The sequence below is a fragment of the Agelaius tricolor genome, unplaced genomic scaffold (assembly GCF_023055355.1).
Source record: "Agelaius tricolor isolate 1412-34295 unplaced genomic scaffold, bAgeTri1.0.p SCAF_1, whole genome shotgun sequence".
NCBI classification, from domain to species: Eukaryota; Metazoa; Chordata; class Aves; order Passeriformes; family Icteridae; genus Agelaius; species Agelaius tricolor.
This window is the reverse complement of record NW_027269261.1, coordinates 101,764,418-101,786,554: the sequence shown is the minus strand read 5'-3', so window position 1 is coordinate 101,786,554 and position 22,137 is coordinate 101,764,418. Positions and strand designations below refer to the sequence as shown.

At 40.0% G+C, this 22,137-nt stretch overlaps 1 protein-coding gene across 4 annotated transcripts in view; it reads left to right on the top strand.

The window, feature by feature from the left end:
- The first annotated feature begins 120 nt into the window (after nt 1-120).
- Nucleotides 121-22,137, top strand: part of MDN1 (midasin AAA ATPase 1) — a 94,624-nt gene continuing 72,607 nt past the window's right edge. For 3 of the 4 annotated variants that reach the window (XM_071445742.1, XM_071445732.1, XM_071445723.1), the window contains exons 1-12: nt 121-316; nt 6,937-7,163; nt 8,686-8,910; nt 10,241-10,348; nt 10,428-10,620; nt 12,632-12,844; nt 14,039-14,170; nt 15,605-15,708; nt 17,661-17,775; nt 19,305-19,498; nt 20,526-20,607; nt 21,288-21,383. In XM_071445742.1, coding sequence (XP_071301843.1) covers nt 215-316; nt 6,937-7,163; nt 8,686-8,910; nt 10,241-10,348; nt 10,428-10,620; nt 12,632-12,844; nt 14,039-14,170; nt 15,605-15,708; nt 17,661-17,775; nt 19,305-19,498; nt 20,526-20,607; nt 21,288-21,383 — 1,791 coding nt within the window. In that variant the 5' untranslated portion in view covers nt 121-214. The remainder of the gene's footprint in view (nt 317-6,936; nt 7,164-8,685; nt 8,911-10,240; nt 10,349-10,427; nt 10,621-12,631; nt 12,845-14,038; nt 14,171-15,604; nt 15,709-17,660; nt 17,776-19,304; nt 19,499-20,525; nt 20,608-21,287; nt 21,384-22,137) is intronic. The other variant, XM_071445713.1, reaches the window with a different exon arrangement.

Here is a 22,137-nt window from a genome sequence, read left to right as displayed (position 1 = left end):
GGGAGGGGCGGGGCGGCGCGGTGCACGCCGGGAGCTGTAGTCCGGCAGAGCGGGGGGCGGGGCGGCGGCCGCGCTTCCCGTGACGGCGGCAGAGCGGAAGTCGGTGGTGCCGCGTCCGCCGCGCGCCCCACGTGCTGCGCGCCGCGCGCCGCGCGCCCCCCCCCCGGGCTGTGCCGTGCCGTGCCCCTCCCGGCGCGGGACTGCCGGCAGCGGGATGGCGGCCGAGCTGCGGCTCCGCCTGGCCGAGCCGCTGCAGCTGGTGGCGCGCAGGAACGAGAAGAGCGGCGTGGAGCTGAGCAGATTTGTGGCCAAGCAGGTGAGGAGCGGACGGTGCGGCGCTCGGTGGCAGCCCCCGGGCGTCCGTACTCCCTCCGTCAGGGAGGGTCTCGTAGGGGCCGCTGTGGAGCGAAGGGAGCGCACCCCTGTGCCTCCCCCGTGCCGCCATCTCCTCCCGGCCGCTCTGTGTGTGCCCGATCCCCCCGGCCGTCCCCGGCCCTCGGGCAGCCGGCGGAGCTGATCCCCGCTCTCTCCCTCCCTCTCTCCCTGGTGCTGGTTCTTGCCGTCCTCGCCCCTGTCGGGGGTGCGCGGGTGGAGCCCATGAAGAAGGTTCTCTTCTGTATCCTGGTGCCCTTCCTATTGCGTTTCGCCTCGCAGTAAAAATCTTCAATCCATTCCATGCCGCCTAAGGTGACTCCGGAGGCGTGACAGCGAGAGGTGGTATTTTGTTATCAAGCACTGAGACAGTAGCTGGTCCCTACCCTGTTGCTATTTTGCGTGTCTTTTTAAATTACCTTAAAACAGCATATAGGATAAAAAAAGGCATGGATATTCTAGGCTTTGCTTTGAGAGTTTTTTTAATCACAGTCTCCGTGTTGTAGTGATGCTGAAAACATGGTCCTATAGTCACCTTCATGCCTAAGCTGCCTTAGCTCTGAGAGGCACATCTGCTTTCTAGGAGAGTTGAGACCGATCCCCTTTCTTTCTCTGAAATGCTTGAGGATATGTAGTAACAGCATATCAGCACATCAGATATTGTTTTATTAATGCTCTTCGTGATAGAGCTTTTGAAGCCCCTCAGATGTGTACACATTTTGGGGCTCAAAGTCTCTGTTTCTCTTTGAGTGTCTAGGAAATGCCCCAGTTGTTTGAAGATGAAAAGTCTGAAATACCATATTTTTTCAGAATATTGGCTTTCAGCCTGAGTTGCTGTCGCAGTTATGGTTGGGGAAGGCTTTCATACTGGTACTCGAGGTTCTTTGTTGGTATACAGATGGCTCTTTCTTCTGTCGCTGCAAATGACAGGATCAAAGTAAAATTGACCCGAATATACAGTCCTGACTGGAAGCTAAATGGTGGGAAGCAGTGATGAGGAATTGCTTTTCCAGAAAGAGAAGCTGCTGTGAAATAGGAAGGGGGATGATGTGGGTACGAGTTGTAGCAGACAGATGGAGCAGCGAGCCAGAACCGAGTCACCGAGATTGGGAAAGGCGCTGTGCCCTTCCCCTCGGTGACTGTTCATGGAAATGCTTCATGTTTAAAAGCCTTGCTAGGTGGAAATTCCTAAAGAGTGATTGTATAGAGGGAGCCTGGAACAGCACGTGATTTAACATTGGCACATCCTTTTGAAAACTGAATTGCTGTTTCCAGGCTTGGAAGTTACAGCTCTAGGATTATTTTAAGTTTGTCTTGCCAGTAAACTAACTCCTTCTCTAAACATCATACCTGATTGCCTGCTTTGTGTATAACCTGGGAAGCCTGCATTCTGGAAATGTAGAGCCCTCTTTGCTCTACAGCTTTGTTATGTCTTTCTGGCAGCATATTTCTTCAACAGTGTTCCATAAAGGAATGAAACCTGCCCACAACTGCTAAATAAGGAGCAGTCTTTTGAGGTTCATAGTATGGCACAGTTCATGTGGTCGTGGAAGGTTTTGTCCCTGTGCTTGGGTATGGGATAGAATTAGAGCCTTTTCTGTAAAGTTTTTTTATATTCTATGCTATGAACTCTGCAAATACACAGCAAATTTCTGTGCTCTTAATAAGGAAGATGTGATGAAAAGCTCTTTGAACCAGTCTTTGTTCCCCACTTTTACATTTTTGAATAATTTAAGCAAACTGTAGAAGCAATAGATCTCCACAAACTGCTGGAATGTGCTTTTGGCTCTGAATTACCAAAGGTCTGCCAGAAAGTCTTCCTGCATAGAATTCCAAATGTGAATTTTGTGCAAATGTATGTCTTTGGATGCCTGTGATCATGCAATTTCAACAGAGAAGTTGATCACTGAGAACGTTAAAACACTCCTAGGAATGGAACTTTAATGCAAAAAAACCCTTACTGGTTTCTGTCCTTTGCATCTACCACAGTGCTTATATGGAAATATATGTATTAAAGAACCTGACCCCTTGGGATGTTTCTTTTATTCAGTCTGTGCAACCTTCCTAACTGGACAGGAGCTCTTGAGCACACCATTCGTGATTTTTCTTTTTTAATTCGTTGATGGTTTATGTTGGCATCCTTCATTTTGCATTTCATTTTTCTCTGTAGCAGTGGAAGTTGTTTTAATAATAATTCCAAGCTTTTATTTAGAGGCCTTCAGTCTTAGCATTTGATGAAATGCCTTTATTCCTTTATATTAATAAATGTAGGAAAAAGGAGATGACCTAGTGGTCTCAAATTCACACAGTTACCCATTGTCTGTCAGAAAAATGTCCTGATGCTCTGGCAACTAAGGCAGAGGTTTTTTCATACTAAAATGTAACTTATTTGAAAGATTGGTTAGACTTTCCATCGTGTAGCATTAGAAATAAGGGAAGGTATGCTGCACTTTGGCTTTCATCTTGGGCTGTATTGTCATCTCCTTCTGCTATGTTTTGAAAAGCTGTGATTTTTGACACACCTTATGTCAATGATGCAAAGTCAATGAGAAACTTCTTGCTTGCATCCTCTCTGGTGAGGGAGAGATCTGTCCAACTCTGTCAAAGATGTGTTGGAGGAGGTTCAGGAAGTTCCAGCTTGTGAGACTGCATATTACCCCTGGGGTTTTTTTTTGTTTCCCTTGAACTGTGTGGGTTGTAGGAAGAGTGCGAGCTCGCATTTTGGTTTATCTTGCTGAACTGAACAGCTGCCAAAGAGTGGTGCTTCTCTGTTTCCTTTTAGGCTCTTCCAAAGGCCAAGCCACAGCTTTGTGTTGCTTTTCTTACCTTGTTTCCAGAACGAGTGCTGATTTGGAAAATCCATTCAACTTTCCCACCCAGTGTAAGGCTTTGTAAGAAGGATTAATTTGGATCATCTTGCCAAGTTGGTTGCTGCACAATAACACAGCTGTTGTGTGAGGGAACAGAGACCATGACTTCCTGTGATGGAGGGAAAGAAAGATTTCCATGTGTGGCCCTCATGCCCTCCCAACTCTTTAGGAGTATCCCAGTGTTAAATCTGTGTCTGGTGTAACCTGTGTGTCGTGAGCAGAAATGTAGATTGCATATACCAGCTTGCTCATTGCTATGATCCTTTTATGAATTTAGAGTTTGGATTAATCTTGGTATTATTAAAGATTTCTGTACTTTGTGTCCTCTGAGCATTGGGATCTCTAGCTGGTCAGAGTGACCCTGAGATAGGCCAGAAAGTCTCTTTTCCCATCCTGGTGGTCAAAGGAGTCAGAGCTCTTAATTTCTCAGTCTCAAGGTTGTTTATTATATCTTATCCATAAAATTCTTTCTTCTGACCTGCCAAGGTCCACTCAGCAGCACAGTCCAAGGCACTCTTCCTGCTCTAGGGTGTTGTTATCTTTTTATACTAAAAACTACATGTACAATATTTACAATTACTTTCCAATACCTATCACTTATGTTAGACAGTGAGCTTCTACTCTAAACCAATCTAAAAGTGCCAACATCACAGCAGAAGATGGGGGCCAAGAAGAAGAAGGAGAAAGGCTGGACATGCCCCAATTCCTCCATCTTGCCCCCTGAACCCCCATTCCAAAAACCCCAAAAAATCTATTTTTCCACCCTGTGATAAATTCACTATCATTCTACTTAAACTGTTGTGGCTTGTAATTCTTCATATAAGGTTGATAATTGTTTTTTCCAAGGGCTAAATTAAAGGCACAGGGGTCTTGGGCTCTGTGCCAAGGTCTCTGAGCCCCCTGGGCAGGGGCTCGAGTCCTCCAGGGCAGCCAGAGGAATTTCCTGGGTTCCAACATGAGCACACATACTCTGCAAGCTGGGAGGGGGATGTGCATCCTGCTGCTGGAGCAGTGCCTGGGATCGTGTCTGACTCCAGGTCTCAGTCCTAGCTGTGTGTCTGCTTCAGGTGTCTCTTCAATAACAGGCTGTGTGTGTTGTGTGCTTGGAGGCACAGCCTTTTATGATGCTTTCTTAAAGCAGCTGTTTGGTACCCCACGTGCAGATTTGACTGTCCCAGATGTGAACACTTTCAGATCAGGTGTCTGTTGCTATTGGTTGAGAAAGCTGGTATTTCATAAAGCCATGTTTAGTTAAAAATAACACCACCCACCAGAAGTATTCTGCTTCTCCGTAACATTTTTCATTTAGGCTCAGATAAACAGTCTCTTTGTAGAATGAGAATGTTGCCACTGTGATTTTTGAACAGTTTTATAAGTCCTAAGGGTACTGCACACAACGATTAAAAAACTGCTTCCTCTTACAAAATTGCCAAATGGCATGAACTTCTTGGACAGTAGACATGTAAATACAGAATTTTACTGGATCAGTCACATTATTTATTATTTTATTGTTAACTGGCTTTATTTGATATTCAAAGCTCTGGTTAATAAATTAGGCATCCTGTTGTGCCTTTTTTGGGTAGCCAAAGACATAATTTATTTAAAAATTTGAGGTACTTTTTGGTCTTTTCCAGTTGAGTTACCTGGTTCTTATGAGCCATTCTGCCTTTAAACAGCTTATTAGTCATTTTGCCACTCAAGATCTGATTCCCTGTAATGAGCAGGGCCTTGCTCTATTTTTAAAATCATTTCTGATGCTGCTGTGATAGATGAGAGGCAGATAAACTTATGTTCTGTAAAAGCAAACACGAGGCCTGTAAGAAACAGGTTGCAATTAATGTGATGTGTTTGATATTTGTAGTATATATACCTCACTGGTATTCTTAGTGCTGTATGGGGGGGGTGAATGTCTTTTCAAATTCAGGAGACCAAGGAATTTGAACAGGTTTGCATGTGTTCTAGAAGGGTGTGTACTGGTACAATCAAAGGACAGCTGCACTCTTGTAAAAATGGAACCATCCCTGAGATGGTGAGACCAGGAACAGGTTTTACCAGAGTAGCTAAAGCCTAGGAGAAGCAGGAATTGGCTGCATGTGGTGCTGAAACAAAAGACTGAATTACCTGAATTACAGAATATTTCTGTCTTGAACAGGATAAGGGTTCACTCGGTAAGGGAGGGGAGCATGGACCATCCCAGTTGAGAGCAAAACCACTACAGTGCCAATTCATAGTCCTGATTTTCAAAATTACTTGTACTGCACTATGTGTTAAACATCATGGAGGTGGAGAGATGCTTGTGTAGTAACATGAGCTCAAAGAGAGAGATTTGAGGGGAAGACAAAAGAAATGGGTTGTTCATCAGTAACAAAGTTAGGAGGGCTGGGAGCATTAGGCAGGGGAGATGTGAGGTTAAGGTGTGTTGGTTTGGGATTTTTTCTTTCTTCCAGCAGATGTGAATATGTTTTTCTTGTATTTTAAAGAACCAAAGGACACTTTTTGTGTAACAGTATAAAAAGAAAAAGGATTTCAACTTCAAAACTGCAGATACAAGCTGCTTCTTGTTAAGAGCATTGCTTGCTGTAATTCTTGTCAGAACTATAAAAATAAGGCTGTGATCATGACTGATTGAATGCTTCTTTTTTGTAAAGAGATAGTTATTGGAATATGATCCCAATATTACCGGGTGGAACGTGCCTGGGCTCTTCTGGCCCTTGCTGCTTGACCAGAGGCAGCAACTGTGGTGTTTTCACCCCAGAGACACCCCTGGCTGGCTGGATGCTGCAGCTGGCACTTGGAACAAGTCCAGGCAAGCAGGAATTCAGTTTTTACCTCTACTGGAAAGGCTTTAGGCGAGGAGAAGAGGAAAAGGAGACGGATCCTGCAGGAGGGTTAATCCAGAGTTTTATACCATGGTCACAGATCTCTGAATCTTGGTAACAGCTCCAACAGAATCCAAACTGCATGGTCCCGTGTCTTTTGAAGGAAAGGGGGAGGGGAAGGGGTAGGTGTGCCACCAACCAGGTGGAAGGGGGGCAGTCTCAGGGGACAATGACACCTTGACTGGCCAATGACCCCAGGGCTGAGAAGCATCTTTTGAACTTGACCAACCAGACACGCCCTTGCCTGAATGTCAAGATTGGTGGACAGCACTTAGCAAGGGGGCAAGGGGGAGGGGAAGGGAGAGGTTGGCACACCTGAGGGACTGGGAAAGGTGAAGCAGGATATTGCTTCACACTGCAACAGATAGTGAACATGAAGCAAGTTTAAATGTTAAGTTTAACGTGTTAAGTATAGTGTCTTAAATGTTTTGTGGCTCTCATAAGACCAAGCTATTAAGATCAGTGGAAATTCTAGGAAGATGTATTAATTGTTTCAACATTTCCACAATCTTTTTCTTTAAAAAAAATACAATTTGCGTTATCTTTCAGCTGTAAAATATAATTTAGGGTTTTGGCACTACTTTGTAATTCCTGTTTAGTGTATCATTCTGCATCTTACTCCTTCTGCATTGTAATTTTTTTTCGAATACTAAGAACTGTGACATAATTGAGTACTTGCTTTGGGATTTTGGACTCCCTTCTGGTTTTGAACTATTTGTTCCTGTAAAATTCATTCTGACTCCTGCATGAATAGTTCTGAAGTTAAAAGTCAAAATCATTTGTCATTTAACCTTTTTCACTTCCCATTCCTTTAGGTTTGGACTCAGCAGGATCGTCAGTGCATCCTCAATACTTTTGCACAGTTATTGCTGGATAAAGAATGTACCCTGTTGATCGGCCGACAGCTTCGGCCCATCCTGCTGGATTTGTTGGAAAGAAATGCAGAAGCCATCAAAGCTGGTGGCCAAATCAACCACGATCGGCATGAAAGGCTCTGTGTAGCAATGAGCAAGCTGCTTGCTGACCACCCGGATGTTATGCCGTGAGTAATGGGATGTCAGTGTTTGAACTTAGGAGGTGTTACAACCTGCCTCTGCAGGCAGGGTAAACCAGGTTTTTGTTAATAGATTGATTGGGATGGATTAGAGAGGACACTGACTGGTGTTTTTATATTTTAGAAATGGTGTTTATACCATATGTGTTTTGTTTATTTTAGAACCATTTGGTTACAGTGAAAAGGAGATATGTAGCCATTTTGGTTATTACCTGTAGAAATACAACAGTATATAAGCATAAAAAATAACACTTAAGGAAATGAATAAGGGAAACAAAAGAAAGAGGATAAGAATAGAAAGATGTCACTACCCACGGTTCCAGTGGCGAGACTTGCTTGTTGCAGTTTCAGTGTCCATTGGTCCAAGTGATGGTCGAAGTGTTGATCCATCCAAGCCCACGGAACACAAAATTTGTTGGGTTAATAAACAAACAGGTTCAGGTGGGAAGGCCCAGGTACCTCCCCTGGTGGGGGAGAGTTTTAGCTGTGTAGCAACACTGTGGATCTGACCAGTTCTCTGATGGAAGTTCCTAAAGGTGAACCTGGAGGCACTTAGGGATCTTTGATTCATGACTCCTCCCAAGACATGGCTGCTGCCTCTAAGGTGGCTGAGCCAGTTATGCCCCATCAGAAGGGATGAAAGCCTTCAGTGTGAATGTCCCGGTATTTTTCCCCCAGGGGAGTTTTCACACCTGAGCCACTCGTGGGAGGACATTGTCATGATAAAAAGCATTATCCTACCTTGCAGGATTTGCTTCTTATTGGTGATCTCTTCCAGATGCGGCCCAAACCCCTGCTTGTAGCCCTGGGTGATGGGTGCTCAGCCCCTCTGCCCCTGGGCTGTGACCCTGCACATCCTCAGCAAAGCACTGATGCTTTTGCAAATGGGCAATTGTTGGAGTCATCATTAACCATTAACATTGCAGTTAACATTTCCTCCAGGCAGTATGTGCTTGGTAGTGTTCCCTGTAAAGAGAGGTAGTGTCAGGATTGGAATTGTCTCCCACAGTAACAAATGTGTTTTGAACGGAAATAATTATTAAGTAAATACAAGTCTCAAACACAGTTTGTTTTAATTAAATCCTGTTGTAAGATGCAATTTGACTTTGACCTGTGATCTACAGAAAAGCAAAACAGCTTGAAAATAGTTCGCAACCAAATCTCTGAGTTTAATATTAGACCTCTAGGCTGGTAGAATATAAAGTTGCATAAGTAGGAATCTGTATTATTTTTTCAGTAAACAAGAGCAGTCAAAGAGTTTTCACCAGAGGCAGTACTGTCTCCCCTTGATAATTAAGTAATGATTTCTAATAAGGTGAAGTGTCTGTTGTCAGCTGATTGCTGAAGTGGTTGTCTTTCCCATGTGTGGATGAAGTTAATTACAGACTTAGTTCTTAGTACTGTCAATTATTGTCTTAGGACCTGTGCCCTGACATCTTTATTAGTGTCTGGTTTTCTTTCTTCTGACTTACACGTTTGTGTTCTCTTTCTCTCTCACTCTCTTCTAAAGATTTGCTTTAAGATACTTTAAAACTACATCACCAGTTTTCCAGAGGCTTTTCCTGGAGAGCTCGGATGCAAACACAGTGCGGTATGGGCGCAGACGAATGAAGCTGCGGGATCTCATGGAGGCTGCCTACAGATTTTTACAGAAGGAGCCATCAGTTTTCCGGGAGCTATGGGACTGGAGCGTGTGTGTTCCACTCCTAAGGAGTCATGACACTTTAGTCCGTTGGTAAGTTAAAACCTCCAAATCTTCTTCATTGAATAGCTGTAACTGTGTCTTGAATTGTAATTAAAAATGTTCACATGCGATAGAAAGCATCTTCAAGTAATACCAGCAATCCATACCAGTGGTGTCTGTATTTGTACTTCTTAAATTTTGAAAGCTGTAGTGATCTATCACAAAGTGAACTTCAGACTAGCACTTAGTAATGATTAAAACTATGGTCTAGACAATCTTTCAAATTATTTAAGTTTGCCCAAGTTGGTTCTTTTTTCAGTTGTTTGTGTGTTGATTTCTCAGCAGCTGTAAAACGTAGCTTGTTTAAGCTGCACCTTGTATTGGCCTTGTTACAGGTTTTGTGTGGGATTTTGGTCAGATCTTTCATGTTAGGTGTCTGCCTGCAGGCCTTCAGCCTAACCACATGCTCTACCTTATGTAGTATTGATAGTGCCTTTTATTTAAAAAAAGATGTTTAATAGTCTTCACTTTTTAAAACATAAATTCTGAATTGTGTTGGTAGCACATAATTTCAGTAAGGTGTATAATTTAGGAAGGGCAGAACCAAGACTGTTGTCAAATCTATCAGTCATTTATGAAGCTCTTCAAAATGACATAGTTAGTGTCAGAAAAGGAGAGCACTTGCAATTCATTGAGTAGAATTGCTTTACCTGGTGTTCAACCAATAGTCTTTATTAAATGAATGAGCTGACTCTTAAACATTTATCCTGAAACAATCTTCTGACTTCCCCCCATCTCTTCCTTCCCCCCATCATGCTCCTTGAAAGCTTTGTTCTTGGAAGTTAAAAACAGCATTATAATGAATGAGAACTGGTTTATGATTTATATTAAATGTTCCTTTGTAGCAAGACAGCTTTATGTAGTCACGACTTGGGAGTTGTTGGCTTTTTTAGGCACTCAGAATTGATTTCATTGCATTAAGTTTACTTTAGAAATAGCATGAAATGCAATTTTGGAAGGGAAATGGTAGGAGGAAAAAAATGGGCAGAGATGACTTCATTTTCTTTGTCTCATATGTTAACCTTCATTTATTTAGGAAAGTGCATTCCGTTATTATATTTCTGCTGATAATTCAGTTTTTCAGAGAAATGTTAGCTAATTGGTTTATAAATTAAAACTGTGCCATGATAGAATTGCTTTCCTCAGTTCTGAGATATTTGTCTAATCTGAAAGAATGTTAAGCATAGTGCTAAAATAATTTCTATGAATAAAGTTTTCTGCACGTTTTTCCAAACTTGATGTTTTGTTATGCAACTGACAGTTGTCGAACTACATTCCTTAAAACTGTTTTGGCATATTTTGTTCTAAATGTAATTTTTAGGTATACTTCCAACTGTCTTGCTCTGGTTACATGCATGAGCGATGAGCATAAATTATCTTTCCTGAAGAAGATATTCAATCCTGAGGAGCTGATACATTTCAGACTGAAGTAAGGACTTTAAAAATCTTGAACACTATTTGTTTTTCTTGATGGCTTTCAGCTGAGTTAATAAACATGGGTTTCACAGGTTGCTAGAAGAATCTCAGCTGCAGAATGTGGAACAAGCCTTAGTTTTGGCTAATCCAGACTCCTCATTTTGGCAAAAGGAGAAAGAACCACACCATACACAAGGACACGTTGTGTCGGGTGACCTCTCTGCACGTGTAGTAGCTGTCTGTGGCATTGTGCTGCCCAGACTACAGCGTGTTTCTGAAGAGCAGGTATGTAATCCACAGTTAAATCAGTACATTTTTGTTTTAGGAGTTTCTAAGTACAGTGAACTGACTTTATTTCCTGATTGGATGGTATTGAGATACTGTGAGTAATGTGTGTATCTTTATCTTTCTCAGTGTGTGCTGTAAACTAGTGTTGCATAATTCTGGTGCCACACAGGAGCTCAGCAGTAAAGCAGTGAAGGAGCAATAGTGCTGTTCATTTTACCTTCATGTAGCAGTTTGTACAAACATACTACAAAAGAATATTCAGCCTAACATAGTAACTTCAGTCTCAGTTGGGGTGGCAATCCATAGCTGAGTAAAGCCAGGATCTGGGACAGTTGTTTTTACCTGCATTGATGTAGGTGGTTTTGTGCTCTACGGGCATCTTGTATGCAGCCTTTCTCCAAACACATGCTCAGTTCTTCTATGAAAAGAAGAAAACAAGGCTGCTGTTTATATTCTTCCATAAGACAGAGAAAGGGGAAAGAAAGTGAGCAAGAATTTACTGTCACCACTTGAGAAAGTGTAATGTAGACTATAGTGCCTTATGGAAGCCCATCCGAGACATAAACGTTTTTAAACAAAAAGTGTTTAACCTTTTTTCTTCTAAATTGCTATTTAACTTAAACAGTTCAGGTCCCTCTTTGTAGCTACAGCCAGTATTCCTGACTGTTTTTCTCCTTTAGGTACCAGTTTTAGCTCTTAGTTGAGTTCTTTTGTTTAATTTTGTGACAATGATCTACAACAGGAGAAAGAAATGAATGAAGAGTAGCAGTGTCCAGAATTGTTTGAGTGGCTGAAGCAAGGAAAGAGGATTTTCCCTCCGAATTCCTCTTCCCCCCACGCTGTTTTTCTCCCTGCTTCTGTTTTTGAATTCGGTGGTTTCTAGCCTCTAGGATTTTTTTATAGGATTGTGAGAGAGTGGTTTGGAGTTCACTGTAGCAGGGGAAACTGTAGAGCTGTTTAAGAAGATTCTCACTCCCATGGCAGCATCACTGCTGCTGCAGCTCTGCTGAAGCCAGGCCATGCTGTAAACTGGATTACTGAAAGAATACTCTTTATCTCTGAGGGAGGTGAGAGCTTCCCTGAAAGGAATGCTTTAATTTTTTAATAGCCACAGGTATTCCACTCATCTGGTCTACAGTGTAGTTCCAGTTACAATAGGAAGGTTCCAGTGACAGCTTAGGAGGTCTGATGAGGACATAGGAGCAAACTGTGAGGGAAAGCAGGTTCTCTTGTTTCCAGAGAAGTACATCAAGCTATATCTGGAAAAAGGTCAGACTTAAATACAAGACACTTGTTTCTATGCTCTGATTTCCTTCCTCTGAGCCTTTTGGCACAAAGCACTAATTTTTGTGCCATATATAGATAGGTGACTGTAAGAGCCAGAATATTTGGAGACTATCCATGGCATTAATTAATTATCATTCAATAAACTGAATTAATTTAATTTTGAATAAAATGAAAATGTTATTGAATTTACCTTTTTTTTTTTTTTTTTCATTCACTGAGTTTAATGATCTTATACTTTGGCCTCTACAGAGAAAAGTAAATACTCACATTTATCCATTTAATATTCGTATTTAAATATCCACTCACATTTATCCATTTAATATTCATATTTGCATCATTTGAATGCAACTGCTGTTTGATTTGTCCTGTGATTTGGATCCATTCTGATGACTTAATTTCACTCATACTGCAAATTGTATTTGATTGACATGAGTTCTGTCTGAATAGTTACTATGCCTGTACTGACAACATAGTGGGAATTCCCCTTGGGATCAAGTTGTATGTATACTTTTCATTAAGTGTTTCACCTGTAATAGCTTTTGGATGAAATCTATTTTGATATCTGGTAATAAATACAACTTTAGACTCCTTTATTTTATTTTATATGCAGATCTGCAGGCCAAAATTTTTCTTGTTGTTAGACCCACTTTCCTAATTGTTCTGTGTGGTACAACTGTAAGTAATTTCAAGTGTAGTAACCCAAAATTTTATGTTTGAACAGGAAAATAACACCAGCAATTTTATTTTGGTTGAATCTTCCTTCACAAATCTTCAAAACCTTGCTATTGCTGTATCGTATCAGACTCCTGTTTTATTAGAAGGACCGATAGGATGTGGCAAAACTTCTTTAATTGAATATTTAGCAGCTGTTACAGGAAGAGCAAAACCTCCTCATATTTTGAAAGTTCAGCTTGGAGATCAAACTGATAGTAAGGTAACTGATGGATTTGTTTGGTGTTTGAATCACGTGACATAACTTTTACTTAAAGCATGGACTTAATTTTCTAATAATATAATGTTTTCACCCAAGGACCCCAGTCCCCAACTCTTTAGTACTGGTCTTAATATTGGTGAGAATGAATAAATAAACAGGAAAAAAAACTTATTTTCCAGTAGGTTTTAAATTCTTTGTGTAATTTTGCTAAATCTGTATCAAATTATATTTTATCAGGGTTTTTCTATGTGGAACAGCACTTTTGATTATTTTTTTTTTAATTTAAAAAAATTGATTTGTATTGGAAAAAGCAGGATTCTGGTGCCAAAGGTTGTATGAACACTCTTATTTCAGTGTAAGTGAGCTAATGTCAGTTTAATCTGATGCCTTTTTTTGTGATATAAAGGTGAGATAAAGTAAGGTACTGGGATGTTGAGTTGGCTTGCAGTTACGTATTAATGATTAAGCTCTATCTGTAGATAATTTTATGAACTTATTGTTTTTCATACAGAATTTTGGAGCTTGAGTTATGTTGTTTGGCACAATTTATTTTTAGTTTTTGAAGGTGGTTAGTATCTACCTGAAGTTATCAGAAGGTTTTTATTAGCATCCATAAGCACATTTCTATGCTTGCATGGAGCACCTGGTTTCACCATCTCACAGACTGCATCTTCTCATATACAAGAGTAAGGCCACCATATTTAAGAAAAAGTGGTGAAGTTCAAGGTATAAAATATGTAACAGTAAAATCACAACCTCAATTTTTAAAGCAATGCTTATATTGAAGTTACAACTTGAGAGAAAAGCAAAGCTCTGACTGGATTTTACCTTTGAATAACTTGCCTTATAGTTCTGTTTACTACCTTAGTCACAGAGTTTTCAAAAACATAAAGTTTGGTGTCACCCTAGACAGTTTTCTGTGTTACTTTAGATTGCTTGTAAATTAGGATGGCACAGCTCATAAATTCACTTCCAATTGCCTGGCTTGTTTTAATTATTTCAGTTAAATTGCCACCGGAGGTGGGAAACTTTTCTTCTTAATTAAAAAAAGTGCAATGCTGGGCACAGATAGCCAGATTGTTTAGTAAGGTAGAGGTAAAGTGTCACTTCTGTCCCAACTTTGGTCGTTTTTGCCATCCTTTCCTGTGGGGAGGCAGTGCCCAGGTCTCTGATGTGTGCCTGTTCCTGTCACAGACGCTGCTGGGGATGTATCGGTGCACAGATGTTCCAGGGGAGTTTGTGTGGCAGCCTGGCACCTTGACACAAGCTGTTACCAAGGGTCACTGGATACTCCTGGAGGATATTGATTATGCTCCTCTGGATGTGGTATGTAGCTCTATGTTTGCTTTAAGGTACTGGTTGTAATGCCCATGGTGGCAGTTTTGGGAGTCTGATCACCAGGGGTCTGGAGCAGCACGCTGAAAATGCTGCTGCTTTAGAAGGGCTTAGAAAGAATTCACCTAATTTACACACCTCATTAGTTTTTGTCTTTGTTACAGAGGAGTCATGACCCTGACACTGATAATGTGTCTGATAATGTATCTATTTAATAGTGTTTTGGTGTTTGAAACGAAATGTGGCCCTAAACACCACAGAACATTGTCAATATATGAGGCTTAAGATTTTTTTTTTGTGTGCCCTTTTTTCCCTTCCACATATTTTTCCTTACACATTTTTTTTCCTTACACATTTCTTCCATATTAAAAATGTGCTGTTGCACTAACCATTATAACAGATTTCCCATTTTTTTGGCTCCAGAACAACTAGTTAGTCAGTCATCCTTGCCTCTTGAAGTAATGGCTACTGAAAACAAGTCATTTGCACCATGGTGTGATGGAGGTGCTTTGCTGCATAGCCCTGCTGGACATTCTGCTGGTTGTTTCCTTTCATATCTGTTCCATAAAGCATCCTTTGTGTGACTGAATAACCTGTCAGTTTGTTTATTAGGTTCTAGGCTTTCTGGTATAGAAATAGAAAATTTATAAGAAAGCAAATGAATAGAGCTTGTATGTACAGACAGTTCACTGCTAGGAGCTTGTGCACTTATTTGCTTCTGTGGATTTAGTTCACTGCACTCATGATGAGCATACCCTGAGAAGTATCCTACATTCATCAAATCCCTTTCTTCAGGTCCTCCCTGCAGGCATCCTGTCTGCTTTCTCCATATCAAAGGATCTCTGTGTGCTCCCTCTGTGCTGAGGGGTTGGTGTGGTCATACCTCCCTTCTTTCTTTCCACCACCATTACTGTCCTGCCCCAGGGAAGGGCTGATTTTATAAATAGGTACCAAACTCTCCTGGGGTAGCAGTGTATACACTAAAAAAGGATTATGGTTGAGAATGACATCCTTGAGACACAGGTCATCTTTGTTCAGGCAGATAAACAAAATAAAGCTTCTGATTTGAATGTGTCTGATAAGTAATCTGATAATTTTAAATAAATAATTTTGATTTGGACTTGAAGTGTAGTGGCTGTCATTTCCATTGTCTTACCATTAAATTTGAATATGAGAGATAAAAAGGTAAGTAAACATCACACCTTTGGCTTCCACTGCTGATTAAAATTGCTGGGAACTCTGCAATTCCTGTTAGCATCACTTGGAAGTGTATCTCTGGAAATAGCAGTTGCTGGCAATGTAATGGTGCTCAGTGGCATTGCTCCAGCATCTCAAGTGTGAAATAAGTGTGGATGGTTGTGCTGTCTGTTAGTGTCACAGAAAAAAAAAAAAAAAAAGTTTTATAATTTTTCTTTTTCTCTCCAGATCTCTGTGCTGATTCCACTTTTGGAGAAAAGAGAGTTACTGATTCCTGGTCGTGGTGACTGTTTAAAAGTAGCACCAGGATTCCAATTTTTTGCAACCAGGAGGTAGGTTTGTAAATTTAAATGAGATTGGGAACATGGTATCCTATTTTTGAGTCCAAGGTGCTTTTTACAAGGTACTTTTATAGGAGTATTTTAGCAATTTCCAGTTAACAAGCAATATAAATCATAGAAACTATGAAATTATTTTTTTTTCCACTTGAAAGCAGCCTTGGGGTGAATCCCAATCTTTGTACAGAAAAATAGCTTCAGCAAAGCTGAAGAAATGAACCTTGCTAGGAGGAACCCTACAAAACCAGCCCATCACCAAGACAAAATATCACTCATAGGAATGTGTGAAAAAGTTTTATTATTCATAGTTATGAAATAGTTATAGTGTCAGTATAGGTGTAATGTTTTCTAACCAGAAAAAGATACAATATGCTCTGCCTGATTGTTTCAGTGTTGTAGTGGCTCCTGCCTTGGATATAACTTTTCCAAATAACTTTTTGTATAGGAAAATATAAATCTTTATCAAGGTTAAAGATTAGGAGATCTATATGGAGAATGGCAGTTACGTGGTTTTCAAATGTTTTGTAGTTTATTTCAAAGCCTTTAACAAATTTCCCTGCTTTTGTCTTGCTTCTATAAATTCGTTTTTCTGATCTATTTTTTTCTGGAATCGAGTCTTCTGTATTCCACTCCTTTGGTTGCCTCATTTCATAAGAATTTTTATTTCTTTATGCATGGTTGCCACGGTTTAACCTCAGTCAGCAACTAAACACCACACAGGCAGTGGCTCACTCTTCTGCAGCAGGATGGGGGAGGGAGTTGGAAGAGTAAAAGTGGGAAAAGTCAGGGGTTGAGATGGAGTTTAGATAAAGCAAAAGCTTTCCACACAAACAAAGAGACAAACCCTATCACCCTGAGCATCCCCACCCTTCCTCCTTCTTTGCACAGCTGTGTGTGCTGGGCACTGCTGATACAGAACATGGGATACCCTGCTGGTCAGTTGGGAATCTGATATGGAATATCCTGGTGGTCAGTTGGGATCAGCTCTCCTGGCCATGTCCCATCTCAGCTCCCTGTGTTTCCTCACCCACCTCTGCTGGGTGGTGCTGCTGCTTTCCTGAGGAGCAGAAAAGGTTTTGCCTCTCTGGAAGCCCTGCTCAGGGGTAACTAAGACATCCCTTATGTATGTATTATTAGCACTGTTTGGGTCACAAATGTAAAACACAGCCCCACAGCAGCTACTGTGGAGAAATTTAACTCTGTCCCAGCCAAAACCACCAGTGAACAGTTTGTATAGCAGCAAATTGTAATTTTCATTAGGCTTGTTAGAGTAGATTCTGTAAATCTGTTGCAGTTTACAGCTGGGAAATAGTATTTAAAAATTGAAACAAAACACAATACAACAAAGAAGAAAAAATTTAATGAAAACCCACCAGAAAACAAAAGCCAAACCACAACCCCAAATCTAATGCTTTGCATGTGCAAGGCTACTTCTTACATGGCTGCATGGTTATTTCTGTAGTAAAAGAACAAAGGGGATGAAATATATGATGGAAAGAGCTGAGTCTGGAGGCAAGGAAGAAGAATTGTGACACACTGTGGAGGGGACAGGGCTGAAGATGCTTTTCCTGCATCTCTGCAATAAGATCACAGATCCTCTAAGATACTTCACAGGCCACTTCTGTCAGGTTTCTCCCTTTACCAAAGATTCTGGATATTGCTTCTGACAGACAACTGACAGAAAGTTAAGTCTTTCTGAAAGTACCTCAATGGAGATTTTGGCATATAGGAAGAAAAACACTGTGATAACAAGTAACTTGGAAAGCATGGATAGGCAAGGTGGGGTACAGGACAGTACAGTGACAAACAGTGTCATTTATGCCTGTTGCATTATGCTGTAGCAGCTGTATGTACCTTGTTCTTTGATGCACAGAAATGCACTGAAAATGCTGAATACTTCAGCCACACTCAGCATGCTGTGTTTCTTCATTGTTGTTTTGATTTAGAATATTCAGCTGTGGTGGAGGTTGGTACAGGCAGCAAAGCAGCCATGCTGCTCTTCTGGACAAACACTGGACCAAAATTCATCTGGATAACATGAGCAAAGGAGAGCTCAAGGAGGTATGGGGGTGTGTTGCTCCATTGTGGCATGTGAATAACTGTTTCATCTTAGGGGTAATAAATGTTTTTCAGTAGTTTATTGAATCTTTATTTTATCTTCAAGTTCTACAATAGACCCTTACAATTTCAGCTTTGTGCTGCCAATTTTGAAGTAAACAGGCAGTTTGTAAGGAAAATTTGAAGTGAATTGAACCAAGATTCCTGGAACTTGCCTTGACAGATGCAATTGTGCTTTGTGTGGGTCTAAGAATCAAGTTACTTTGCTGCTTATTAGCCCACAGGGACTTGAAAGCAGAGAGAAATGGCAAAAAAAGAAAATTGAGTTTACTCTAATTTGGTGTTCTAAGCTTTGAGCTGAAAAATAGTTGGTCAGTTATCAGTTAAAAATAACTGCTTGTATTACCATCTTTCTTTTGTTAGCATCTCTGGGAGGTGTTTGCTCTGTGTAATTATTTGGAAGATTAAAACAGCCTAGGGCTCATATGAAAATTCAGTTCTCTGGAGATTCTCCTTGTGATAAGAGCTCAAAACAGGATCTGATTCTAGAAGAACCTTGGCTGAGGGAAAATGTAGTGAATAGTCTCTAGCAGAAGAGTTGGGGAGAAAGTTCTGAGTTTTCTAGAATGGAGAAGACAGTTTGTTCAGTAGAATTCATTCACTCCTTTGGTCTTGTTCAGCAGCCAGCACAATTATAGCTGGCCTTAAATATCTGTGAGGTTTTTTTCCTTTCTTGTCATTTGTCAGCTAATTGTTAGGAGTGGGGCAAGTACAACTATCAAAACCTTATGAAAAAATAAAACTTGAGTGTTAGCTGTGTCTCTTACCACCAGGTTATTTTTATTCTTTTTCTGAAACTTTGTAGCTTAAGTTACAAAAATGTATAAACTAAGCACTAAGATTCCACAATAGTATACCCACTTGCTTGCCTTGAAAAAGTCTCATGATCTTTTTGTTAATCTTAAAAGTCTGTCTGGCAGGGTAGGACCAGTTTTCCTGGCCTGTATCTGTGAAAAGTAATTTTGAGAAGCAATATTTTGGTTGGCAAGCTTTAGTGGAGAGAACAGAGCTGAAAGGAAATTACAAAAGAAAAATTATCCCCTTAATGTGCCTTTGTCAGCACAGTGAATAGACAACTTGAATGCAATATGAATTTAGTCAATAAAAGAAGGGTGGGAGGTAAGGACTTCTGTTACCAGTTGTAAAGTTGTAAACTGGTCATGGTTTGGGTTCAGGTAGGATTGAATGTACTTTTTGTTCTTCCTGTTGGTATTTGTGCAAATGTATTAAATGATCTAGAGCAGAGTTGAGCTGGAAAAGTATGGTTTTGGCATCAAAATCGGTATCATAGTAGTCATAATTTCTATTTTCTTCAGGTAATAGATTGCAGGAGAGCAGTTTCATATAGCTTGCTAGCTATAATATCTATTGAAGCATTTCCCAGTAAAAACTGGGGTGCTGTTGGTTTCTTTCCAGTGTGGATGGGTTTGTTGTTTTGTTTCATTATTTTCTTTTTTTGTTTGTGGTTTCAGATCCTCCAAAGGAGATACCCCAACCTTGCTCTTGTGACAGATCACTTGCTAGACATTTTCACTGACCTTGCAGGAGACAAGTATCAGGCACCAGAAAACAGTGCTGCTGGCTCCAGTCACATGCCAGAAGCAGCATCAGAATCGAGATCAGAACATAAGAAACCAAATTTGGAAGGACGAGAACTATCTCTAAGGTTGTCTTTTCTGATATGTTTATTGGAAGTCAGCTGGCTACAGAGATAGAAGGGTTTATTTTTGTTATTTGTCTTAAATTTTTAGACGTAATGGTGACAGCTTGAATAATTAGATGAGAAAAACTGGGAAATATATTTTTTGTTTTAAATACTGATTAATATATCATTTAAAGAAGCTAAACTCATTCTGGATTATTTAAACTTCCTATTTGCTATACTTACTTTTTGGGTGGCATGGGGGAATGTGTGGGTTCTGTCATATGCAGTGCTTTGTTGGCATCAGGCCATATGAATTTATTCTTAATTATTGTTAACACAAGATATTGGTACTAGTTAAGAACTGGAAGGTCCTTATAATGTTATTTCAGTAGCTAGAAAATAACATTTTCAGTAACTGAGTGTATTATCTTGATTATTTCATACTGAACACTCAGCATTATAACTTCAGGTGACTGAAAATAACTATCTGTAATGTACTGTTAATTTCAGAAATTCTGAAATCAATGAAATTAATGATGAAATGTAGTTTGATGCTGAATTATTTCTTCCTCTCCTCCAAATTGTCAGTTCTATTCATCTGGAATTTCTGTAACCAGCTTTGAGGATTAGTTAGTAAATGCTAGGTGTGAGTAGTACCTGATATTTTTGTGGAGCATAAGAATGTCAGCTTTTTCTAGAACAAAGTTTCCTTTTCTGGCCTTTTGGAAGATCTTGTTGTTGGTAAGGAATCTGTATCTTGAAAAAATGGGAGGTTTAGACCTTTCTGGATTCTTTAATACCTTTGAGTTTTACAGTCAAAGTTATGATTTAATGGGAGTATGTATGATCTGTTTATAAGCAATGTTGGTCTGTGCTCAGCTACTCCTCAGAGTTATTTGTGTCCTTTGTGTCTTCCCATGTACAGCTTGCACAGCAATTGCACTTGTGCAAGTGCCACAAGATGATGTCGTGACCTAAGTTGAACATGCAAGAAGGTGCTGTGTATTTTGGCATGTTTGTACCAAATCTTTTTGGTTTTTCTTTTTAGAGACCTACTGAATTGGTGCAGCAGGATTGCTTGCAACTTTGACAGTCATTCTTCAACCACAGCAGTGAATATTTTTCAGGAGGTGCGGTAAGACTTGGTGCAGAAATTGATCCAACTGATCCCAAATTCTAGTGATGTCTCACGAAATCCTCTCTTTGGGAATGTGAGATGGGGATTTGTTTGGTTTTGTTTTGAAGCAGTTGGACTGTAGTTGGAATGTTGTGATCTCTCTGATCAGAAGCTTTTGTTGCTACTAGGAAAGTTGTTTGCAGTTACGTGCTAAAAGAATTTCCTGCTGTCTTACAAACGGCATGGTGGGAAATGATTGTAACTGATACAAGCTGGAATTGCATGTGGCTGAGACCATTCTTTTTCTTGTAATATGGGGCTACTTTTCTTCTTACCTACTCATCAGTTTACAGTACAGGTTGAGGACTTTTTGGGTGTACATCTGTTAGAGGCAGTTTTGAGATGCGATGTCTTATAATGTTACTTCCATCTCTATTTTGGTCCCTTTGTCTTAAAATAGCTTTTGTGGCTGGGCATTGAAAACTTAATGCAGTGTAAACCCACTACATTACAGAGTTTAGAAGTTCTTCTAGCATCTGTTTGAACTCTGTTGTTTGACTCCATCAGAGGACAGTGAAATAGTTTTATTTACAATGCTTGAATTGGATGTGGGTTCCTCTAGATTAAGATGATTCTTTGTCAGTTAAAATCATACAAAATTAGTTTTCAAGAAGTTGGTTTTCCCCTTGACAGGCACTGGACTGTTTCACAGCCATGTTGTCCAACCAAGGGAGCAAACAGAAAATGGCAAAAGTTATTGGAAGTTACCTAAACATTTCAAAAAAAAAGGTATGGTGAGCTACAATTAACATGATCTTTATTGGCAGTATTCTATAGCTTGTAATTTTTCTATGATTACTTGAAATATGTTACACTATTTTTATTTAAATTATGCCCACCTTTCCATCCCAAACAGGTTTTTTTTTTTTCTTTCTGTTCCATCCCAGGATCTGTTTTTCTCCTATTTTATATTCAGCTGCATTTGTTTTTTCTCTGAAAGTTCCAGGCAACCTGTTTTAGAGCAAATGGCCTCATGATGCAAAAGGATTTCACAGCTGGAGCAGCACAGCTGCCTAAGCACATGATATCACTATATGCACAGGGTAGCAAAGAATGTGTTTTTACCTAAGTTGGTTATTAAACTCTTAATTAATATTAAACTCTTAAACAGAGAGATCAGAGAGAAACATGATCTTTACTGCTGCTTGTTCTGTACTCATGATTACAAAATCACCTGCCTCTCTGGAGCTCTATAAATGACGGAATTAAACTAAATCACTTCTTTGTCAACTATTTCTGGCTATAGAAAGAAGTCTGCAAAGCAAATTCCCTCTGTTGTTACTTTAAGTTGACAGATGGATCCCTGAATCTTCTGTGGGTTTTTCTCTTTGTTTTTCTTTGCATTATTTCATTACAGGAATGTATTATTCCCTGCAAGTGGCAAAATATCCTTGTTCACATAAAGGGTTTTTTTTCAGGGAGATTGTTTGTTTATTGTTAAAATAATTGTTCAAATTTGTGTAGTTGAACTACTGTGGAAGTA